General features: G+C 38.0%; 1 protein-coding gene across 1 annotated transcript in view; it reads left to right on the forward strand.

Moving 5' to 3' along the window:
- ABHD17B (abhydrolase domain containing 17B, depalmitoylase) overlaps positions 1 to 9,415 on the forward strand; it is a 25,147-nt gene extending 15,732 nt beyond the window's left edge. Inside the window, exons 3-4 of the mRNA XM_072404158.1 lie at positions 5,049 to 5,228; positions 6,935 to 9,415. Coding sequence (XP_072260259.1) covers positions 5,049 to 5,228; positions 6,935 to 7,154 — 400 coding nt within the window. The 3' untranslated portion in view covers positions 7,155 to 9,415. The remainder of the gene's footprint in view (positions 1 to 5,048; positions 5,229 to 6,934) is intronic.
- The last annotated feature ends 1,019 nt before the right edge of the window (positions 9,416 to 10,434 follow it).

The raw sequence follows: 10,434 nt of genomic DNA on the forward strand, positions 1-10,434 counted from the left end.
AAGCAAGGTCAGCATTTGCTTTTCTAGAGGGAGATCAATATAGTGTTCATGATAGGTTTTCCAAAACAGATCCTGTAATTGCCGTCTGCGGCAGTGCACCAGTCCAGCAGCTAAAGGTAGCAAGGATTTTGTGCAGCTTTGCTTAATAAAATATATCCACATCTAGCAGGCTATAAAAGTGTGCTTCTCTCTTGTTTGTACATTAGCAACTTCAAGTCCCATCATGTACTACTAGTTTCTCTTTTGTAGCTCTGAAATACAAGTTAGAATGTACCCTGGTATGTATGGTATTTTAAAATGGCAGCACGGTGGCTCAGGGGTTAGCACTCTGGCGTTTGCAACACTAAGTCCAAGGTTCAAATCCCAGCCAGGGCACTTTCTACATGGAGTTTGCAGGTTCTCCCGGTGTCTGTGTGTTTCTTCCGGGTACTCCGGAGGTTAATTGCCCCCCCCCCCCCCCCCAGAAAAAAAAAAATTGACCGTAGTCTACATTATTGACATATAACTGAGATAGGGACATTAGATTGTGAGCCCCTTTGAGGGACAGTTAGTGTCATGACTATGGTCTTTGTACAGCGCTGTGTAATATGCTGGCGCTATAAAAAATTTTGTGATAAAATAATAATTTAGGTATTTTGGATATACATGTACAGCCAGTCTTGGTTGAACCGTTCGGTTTGAAAACCTCTAGGTTTCAATGTATGTTCAGAGTCTGTCAGGGAAGGGAGTGTAAAAATGTCCTATCTGGGAGCTTTATCTTTACTTGTGTCAGAAACACAAAATGGAGATAAAAAGGACATTTTTCCAAAGCAAGGGGAAACTCGGAATAGATTTCACCATTCAAGCTCTCCACTCCTTAATGAATTTTCCTATTAGTGACTTGGACAGAAATAAAACTTGGTGGAAGTTCTAATCCTTTCCTTCAATATCAAAAAACTTTACATAGACTTTTGGAGAATAATACTTTAGGAGAAACAACCTTCTTACTGTGATTTTTCAGATCTGCTAGCCTATAACAGAAAGTGTGTTTATATCTGTAATGTTTTTATTAGTTTTGGACTATGAAGGGTTGGAAACCTTGTCTTGTTCCTATAGGAAGATATTCACCTTCAGGTTCAGTGCTTGACCATTGTGTAATGGCATATATCTTTTAGATATGATCTTACAGAAACTCTTGGAATTCTTTCTGAAACTCTTGGAATTCTTTCTGCTATGGAAGAAGGAGAGTGTTAATTTGTGGTGAGCAATACTAGGCAGGTTAGATAGACTTGCTCACAATTACCAGAAACTCCTGCGCTAGGTGGATGCGGTGTGATGACAAACTTCCAATCCAGAAGAATAGGGGTGATGTAGATATGACTGCTTGGAGCAGTTGAAAAGCATTCAGCTTAGAAATAAGATAGCACCTATAGACTAGCACAGATGTGCTAGTCAGTCGTAGAAAGGTTTTTTTATTGCTTTATTGTTGATATGGTACAAGCAGGTCAGACTGAATCAAAGGTTAATGCAGAGCTGAAGCTAGAATTAGGATTTAAATTGTTCATTCCTGACTTGGGACCTCTGCCAGGTAATCATAGACTAAAGTTTTTATTTCCTGTATGATTCAAGGTAGTATCCACTTCCTGAGAATGCTGAATGTGTCAGGTAGTGCAAGTCCTTACACGGTAGGTTCAGGTTCATGTAATAATGGGTTGGCTTTGTGTCTCCATTCTGAAAGACAATTCACATTCATGAATCATGCATCTGGGATGTGTAATGAACTCACACATAACATTGGCACCTCTTTAAAAAAAACCCAGAGGAGGATTTACTATTAAAACTGATTTATTTTATTTATGTAATACAACATTTAAAAGGGGTCCTGTACACCATAGCCTATGCAATTCAATATGTTTTAACAGCCAAGCTTTAGTGTATATTACAACAACTTGAGCTACTGTTATGCACATACATTGCTGCTGATTGTGCTGGGGTGCCTTTCCATGTGTTAAGCATGTCCAGATCCTGTTTAAAATAATTTGGTTGCTATAACACAATTTGCACCAACGAACAAAAAACACCTAAATGGTATGCTGTGAATTGGTCCTTAAGGTAATTTCACAGTACTGCCATAGTGTTTGTTTGGTACATAAAAGTAACTAGGTCAAAGAAAAAGAAATTCCAGAGTAATGGCATGTATAAATGGCTTGTAGGACAGGAAGTCTACACATACCAGGTACCTTCATGGTGGTGTCATTCCATTGTTCCTCCTCTTTCTATTCGTCTGTGTGCTCATAGAGAAGTGACTCAGAGTATAGGAAGTATTAAATGCTGACTCATCATACATGTGGAAGGTTGGGAAAGATCTGCGGTGCACATCACAGGGTTGGCACGATGCATAGACTTGAAGTAACTGATCTGTAGTAATCATCACATCAGTTTATGCAACTTCAGCCCATTGGCACTACTGGGTTAATAGTGGTAAGTTTTGGTGCTTTCCTGGGCCAGTGAAGGAAATGTATTTAGACCGTATTTTGTATAGACTGTATTTATGACCTCTAGTAGTATATTTTTTGGTTTGGTCCTTTACACTAAACTACTTGTGCAGCAGTGTTGTATAACATTTCTCCAGTCCATGTCCACTTCCTAAAGCATGGCCCCAATTCCCATCAACTCCTACAGACCTGTTCTTAGTCCCTGATCAGCTCCTGCCACATGTAAGGAGCCTGATGGCCTACTACAGCAATTTAAAGCGTACATAATCTCAACATTTTCACTTTAACACCCCTTATGTGTAAAGGGAAAATGTTATTTATTTTTTTAAAGTGCCACACCCTTTAAAAAAAAAAAAATATATATATATTATATATATATATATATATATATATATATATATGGTGCATTACCCCCCCTTTCAATCTTGATCGCAGAGGCAATCAAGACTTAATGGGAGCACAGAGCCTCCCAGGATACCTACATCTCGCATCCCAGAAGGCTCTGGGTGCTCCATCAGCCCATGCCTGAGATCTCTGACATGCGGTAAATGTAAAGGTAAATGTAATTTTTTTTTTGTTTTTTTGTTTTTTTTGTTTTTTTACGGTTTAGTTCCGTATAACAGATTTATGTGCGGCACTTTGGTAATGACAGGGTTGGTTGGCACTTGAAGCAACTTAGACTAAATCATTTTTTTTGTCCACTTTTCCATATTGTGCTTTGTTTATTCATTGATCGCTTTATCAAAGTTTCTCCTTTCCTCCTATATATTTGCCACACCATTATTGCTTCTAGGAACAAAATCCTATTTAAAAAAAAAAAGTATCCAAAATGGCCGAAGAGTTTGCATTTAACTTTTTTACAGGGTAGCAAAGCTATCACAGTACAAAGGTTCCTTGTTTAGACCTCTGGTAACTTGAATACAGAGTCAGAGTGGTCAGCCTACTGAGATGTTATTGCCACGCTCCCCAAGATAAATAATAATTAACCTGAAAGTTCATACAACTTTGAAGCTGGATCTTCAGAAACTTTTCCAAGTGTTGCATGCAGTTTGAAGATACAGCACGCATTCTGATTTAGCCATGTATATGATAAACTGATTACCTTGGTTTGTCATTATTTTGTATTCATTCATTTAGTAGTACGTGGCCCAAGTATAGTTTAGTTGAATTGTGTGCCAACATACGCAGGAGCATGTTATACATGTTTATTTGTCTTTACAAAGTAGCTACAATTTAGATTGTTATAAGAATTATCTGCTGTATATTTTCCAAACCTTAACATGGGGAACCCTTAAAATACTTTTTAGATCTTGGGGAACCCCTGCTATGGTTGATGTATCCACAGTTTATTAATGTGGGATGAGTGGATTTTATATTGGCCAAAGGGAAGGCTGTCGCCCAAATTAAAAATATCCCTAGTGTCAGTTATACTGATCAGAGAGGTACCCATTTCTCATTGTTCAGGTCATCTCTAGCAACCTCTGGAAGAACCCTGCTGGAGAAACATTGATGAAAAAAACATGCAGTAACTGTACAGACATTTAGTCTGTTGGTCATTAGAATAATTTTAATATACTGTCTCTACTTTGATTTGGTACATGAGCATAGCAAAACCAGCTCTGGGTACAAGAAAAAAAGATTTTTTTCCTAATGATTTTCATATTGCTGTAAACTTTATTAAAATTCAATTACAGCTCATGGGAAACGCATGATAGAAATTAAACATTCTAAATCTACAATAGGGGGCATTTTGGCTTTGGAAACAAAAAGCTGATTTTTTTTTCCTTAAAGGCTCCTAAAGCATGAAGCTGTTCTCCCAGCTTCCTAAATACCTATTGTTTCACTAATTAAGCCATTAGCATTTTCTGTTGGTAATGCAAAGTACATGCATAGCTGCTGTTATTTGATACACACATTTCCCTTACTATTCTTCTCTGGATAGAGATAAAAGTAAAGAATTTTTGAGCTGCTCTGTTTGAAAAGGTATTTGTACCGCTTGCAAATGAATCAATTAGTAAAATCCAACTATGATATTAAAGCTTTCAAGGAAACCTTGCAACTGTGCAGAAATTAATTTACCCCCTTGACTCTTTTTATGCTTTGGGTCATTTTTATTTTCAATGGTTTCTAAACTGATGTTTTAAAGTTTTTTTTCCCCTGTATCTTTTCAGTTTTTGTTTTACAAAAATCAACATTTATTACCTGTCCACCCTTTAATAATCAGGGTTAGCAACACAGACATCACAGCAAAATGTACCTTCTTTAAAGGATGCTTTGTGCAATAGAGACCTTGGTCTGAGGCACTCTAAAAAGGTTTACTCATTTGGACTCATGTATTGGTGTGTGTAACTTGCACCCTGAGCTATTAAGCTGTGTAATTGCCAGGCTTTTTATAATGATGATAGGGAACCAAAAGAAAATACAATGGTATATAAAACATAAAGCCCTGAATAGGGAGACAATTTTTATTCTTGTATCCATGCTTTACCTGTAGTCCCCTTCCCATTGTGCTATTTGCAACAATAATTTTAAACTGCTAGCAGATTAAAATACATTTTTGTCTGTTTATTTTAGGTATGGCATACGCCCAGAGCATGTGATCATCTATGGCCAGAGTATAGGAACTGTCCCATCTGTGGATCTGGCTGCTCGATATGAAAGTGCTGCTGTGATTCTTCATTCTCCTCTTACCTCTGGGATGAGGGTAGCTTTTCCTGATACCAAGAAGACTTACTGTTTTGATGCATTCCCAAAGTAAGTATTTATTTTATGATTTATTAATGGACCACAGGGGCCGCTTCTGATGCTTGCCCTATCCTGGTAACAACAAAATTTCAACACTTGGTTGCTTTTATCCAATTGTAAATACTTGTTTTTTTCTGGGGGGAAAGTTATGAAATTTACAGCATTCACCTAGGAACAATTCTATTACATAAACAGAGTGACTTGTAATAAATTGTGATAACATGATGCAGTAAAAATAGTCTTTTATAAGTCCTATGTTTTCACAGGGCAAAAGACTGGACTTCAGCCTTGACTGTATCTGTACTTGAGTAGTATAGCCAGAACCCCAAGCTACATCCTTCTCTCCTTTTCAGCTGGTACAGCTTTGGATTTTCCATATTGTGGTGGTGTAAATGTGCACTCCTCCTTTAAAGGACAGCTGTCCTCTAAACTAGTGGTCGCCAATTTTTTCGCTCCGATGGACCACTAAAATCACCGGCTCCCAAATGCTCATGCGCAGGGAGCTGTGTGTCACTTAAAGGGGGAGAAACCTCCCCCAGAGTGACGTCAATATGACCGACCCCGGCCCACTCTCCCATCGCAGATATGAGCCTGCAATGGGAGAGTGGGTGGGTTGTGTCCTGGGATACAGCCTGCCCACTTCCCCGAGCCTAGGAACTGTACCGGGGACGTGGTCCGCGGCTCTAGCCTGCGCGTCCCCCTCAGAGCGGGGTCCATCTCCCGCTCGGGGGTGCATCGGCCAGAGCCGTGGGCCACCAAAATCTATTTGTGGACCACCAGTTGGTGACTGCTGCTCTAAACCAGCCATTCTTGACCTTTTTAACATGGAGGAACCCTTGAAATAACCTAGAGGTCTTAGGCTGCGTACACATGCTCAATTAGTGCCTTTGGAAAGGATCGTTCATGATCGATTTCACGACAAACTGAAAGATGAAAGGAATGCTTGCTGTACGTTAAGCACTGTTCTGGTCTATGTAGAAGGGAGGTAGGGGAAAGAGCAAGCAAGAGTGGTCGTTCATCGCCAATTCTCAGGACAGATCCATGAATGTCGTTGGACGACCACTGTACATGTGTCAGATTCTCACCCGAGACAAGCCTGACAACTATAGGGCGAAAATCATCTGACGCGTGTATATAGCCTTAGGGTACTCTGCTATAAATATTATATCCACAGCTCGCAGTACATTGGCTTGGTGGTCAGAAAAATTCCTCCTATATTGCTGGCCAGAGGCAAGAATGTACCCCTTACAGATAAGATCAAAGATCATTGGTGTCAGTGGTAACTGTCCCTGAGAGACAAAAATTGATCATTGCTTAAGGAATTCTTAGGGTTACACAGAACCCCTTCTCTAAACAATTATGAACAATAACCTTAGTGTACAATAACTTTTCAGTTTAAAAGCAATGTTTTTTTATTGCGCAATAGCCCCGAGCGCATATGTGAGCTGCATGGTGCAGTGGTGTGCAAGCACATTGTATGTCCTCCTTTGGGACTAATGGTATGCTTAGCGTTTATTTGTCTTGGTGCTTGGCTCACATATTGGCAGCTTGTACACACCATTTTAGAATTATGTGTACAGTGGGGGAGGAAACGAAAAAAGGACTTATTAATTGCCAAAAGCTACAGCATGTACTCTGCTTTTGTAATTATTCCCTGAAGTAATGAATTATTTTTTTTACAGCAGCTTGTTTAACATACTTTTGTTTCCTTCCAGCATTGATAAAATCTCCAAGATAACCTCTCCAGTGCTGATCATTCATGGCACAGAAGATGAAGTTATTGACTTTTCCCATGGGCTGGCACTGTTTGAGCGTTGTCAAAGACCAGTGGAACCCCTTTGGGTGGAAGGAGCTGGACATAATGACGTGGAACTGTACGGACAATACCTTGAACGGTTAAAACAGTTTGTCACACAAGAGCTTGTAAATTTGTAAAGTTCTACTCTGTAAAAACAATCTCCCTGCGGCAAGGAAGGTTTGCGCCGACTTTCACAGCAGTCCATTGCAGCTCTCGCTGGCCATCAGAAAGTTTAACTGACCATGTTCTTTTATTTTACTGGACTGTGAGCCATAATAAGGTCCTATTTAAAACCTGAAGGTCTGTTTTGCAAAATATATTGGTTGCCTTAACAGATGTACAGGTAATGATTTGTTAAGGGGATAGCATGTCTAGAACAATTTCCCATCTATTTTTTTTTTCAATCTTCTGTACAGTATTACAGTTAAGATTTCTTCTGTTCTGCCACTTGTCAAGCCAAGGTGTATGCAGGTATTCGGTACACAGAATCTGAGAATACTAAATAACAGTAGAAGGTTAGAAGGCTGTTTATAGGTAAGCTCCACTAAATACTAACCTTCAGATAACCTCAGGTTCTCCTATCTGCTGGTTCATAACCTCCACTATGTGTCATAAATGATGGAAATGCACAACATAGTACATTAAACTAGCAAAATGGGTTTACATTGGCAAGTGCTCTACACGCTACAGACACTTTCACCCATTTTCAGCTCATAATGCAGTTACGCTATGTATACTGATAGTCATATGGAATACAACCAAATCAGTTGCTGACCAAATCCCTCCCCCCAAAATAATGATGTACTGGTGGTCATAATGGAGCATAACAGGAATATGTCGCTGAATTTACTGCCCCTTTAACATCAGTAATGAAGGTTTTTATACCAGTATTAGAAGATGGAAGTACACTAATATGCTGTCAGGCTTTTGTTCTATACTTCTGTGTAAATTTCCTTATTTGTGTTTTTTCTTTTATAAAAGAGCTCTTGAACGAATCAGCTCGTCATATCAGCATGACACATCCATAAGTACTGTATCTAAAATGAGCAATGTGATTACATGGCAAGAAATGATTGTGCAAGTCCCCACTATTGTTTAAAAGGATAGTTTTGGTTATCAGCTGCCCAGAGATGCAAACACTCGCAGTATATCCGTTTCTGATGCATGTTGGCTTTTTGAAATGTCCGATCAGGCATTTCATGATCTTGTGGAATATGAAGCATATCAAGTGAGCAGAATATTGTTGCCAAACACATTTAACTATTTCCTTTTCAGCTTCTCTGAGATTAAGCCTAGGAAGCCCTGCAAAAATTGCAACAAAACAATGAAATGTTTGGGATTCTGATCTAGAAGCTGTAATTTCATACACTGAACCATAAACCACTATATACACATTATGCACATAAATTAATGAATCCAACCAGATTCTTTTTTTCTTATGGGGAGTATCCATGTACAGTAATATGATTGCACTTTTTACTGGTGTACATATTTGCAATGTCATACAAACAATATTTTCTTAAAAGGTATTGACAGTTTTTGCAAAAGGTGCAGCTGAACACCATCATGTCTGTAGCTGCTGCTATTCTATACTTCTTTGTACATGTGATAAAAAGGGAATATTAAATCTTTTGTTTTCTGTTGCGGAGCAACAGCATGCTGGACTCTAAACTGACAGAACAAGCTTCAGTGGGGGTTACAGGCAGCCCCTTTGGACACACTGGGCTGGATTCCACATATTCCAAAGTGGGCCCCTTGGTCTTGGTGTGTTTTTTTTTTTTTTTTTTTTTTATTCTTTTTTTCCTCCAAAGCTCGGTATTTCCTATTTTACTAAATCAATCTTTCACTGAATACCTACTCAACACAGGCTACTGCTTTAGTGCGAGTTAGGTTGTGTAATATTGTTTAAGTTCTAATACCACTGAATACCACTAACTGGCCAGTCAGCTCAGTTACCTTTGAAATATTAGTTTATTCTGTTAGAATACAAGAAAGTCTTCTTCTGACCTTGATGACTTAACATACTATTGTGACCCTAACAAGACTATTTTCTTTCTTGCAGACAAACTGCATGATTCTAAAAATTATGGAAGACATTTAGTTTACAAGATACTTTATAATTTTTTTTTTTGTATGCAATTGTGTTTTTTTTTTTTTTTTTTTTTTAAGTTGCCTGTCCTTCAGTTTAGGTGGGCTTTGAGTTTCAATAAAGAATGCAACTGCAGTTTAATGATGATGTGTAGTACAAATTGTGAATGGATAACACTGTGGATACTTATAAAGGCCTTATTTAGTGTCATAATTGTTGTGGCTGTCCGGGATTGTATAAAGTTAATTCATATATTATAAAGAATTGCATTGGTTTAGATGTGACCCAGTAAAATCTATAACAACTTTATGGTGTATTTGTTTTTTGTTTCTTTGATGTATTACATTGAAAAGCTTCAGGTTTGTTTTGTAGGGGCGTTTTAATGTGTGTGTTTGTTTTATTCTGTATAAAAATATACACAGTGGAATATTCACACCGCTTTCACATGGTTACACTAATATGTCAAACTAAAGAGGTCTGGTTCTGTCTGGATACATCACAAAACTCTTCACTGACTCACATTGTTCTCTAATGTAAAGAATGTCTTTAGTGCGTCAGAGGAGGCTCTAGTGGGCTCTCGGCAGATGTAAATACAGCAACATTCCTGTAAAAGTAACCTTTTCCGTTTTAGAATACCTTTTTTTAGAATTATTATCTGATGAAAGATTCTTCCTAAATGCTAATCTAAGGATTACTCATATATTTTTTTTTTTTTTTGTCTTTTTATATGTAAACACATATAGTGCATGCAGGAGCAGAGAATGGATGTATCCAGACTACAAAAAGCATTGTTACTCATTAGGAGGTTTTATTTACATGAAAACATTTTTTGTTGGTTTTTAGTGCCATTTACCGGTCCCATTGTAGGTCATTAATAATTTGGGTAACAATCTTTTGTTAATTTCTTTTGTTAATCTCCCAATTAAATTTTAACTTTAGTCCAACCTTTACGGTCTAATCAATGGTCTGTAAGTAAAGAGGAGAAATAAAGAAAAATGTGATGTGTCCTGCATGTAATCTTCTCTACATCCGTGATCCAACTGTACATCTTACTATTTGTAAGACACAAACTGAGAAAGCAGAAGAAAGCTGCCTCCTGTAGGTCATAGAATCAAAGAAATGTGGGTAATCACTGCAGAGGCCTCAAGATTTTCTTGATTGCATCACCATCAAGTCCATGTCTCAGTCCGGCAAGTACCTGTTGACCATTGTTAAATAAGGGTTCTTAAAAATGTTGAAACGTTTAGCATTGGAATTGGCCCATCTCTTCTCACTCTGTGTATATATATATGTATGTATGTATGTATATATATATATATATATATATA

The sequence above is a fragment of the Pyxicephalus adspersus genome, chromosome 3 (genome assembly GCF_032062135.1).
Source record: "Pyxicephalus adspersus chromosome 3, UCB_Pads_2.0, whole genome shotgun sequence".
In the NCBI taxonomy this organism is placed as follows: Eukaryota; Metazoa; Chordata; class Amphibia; order Anura; family Pyxicephalidae; genus Pyxicephalus; species Pyxicephalus adspersus.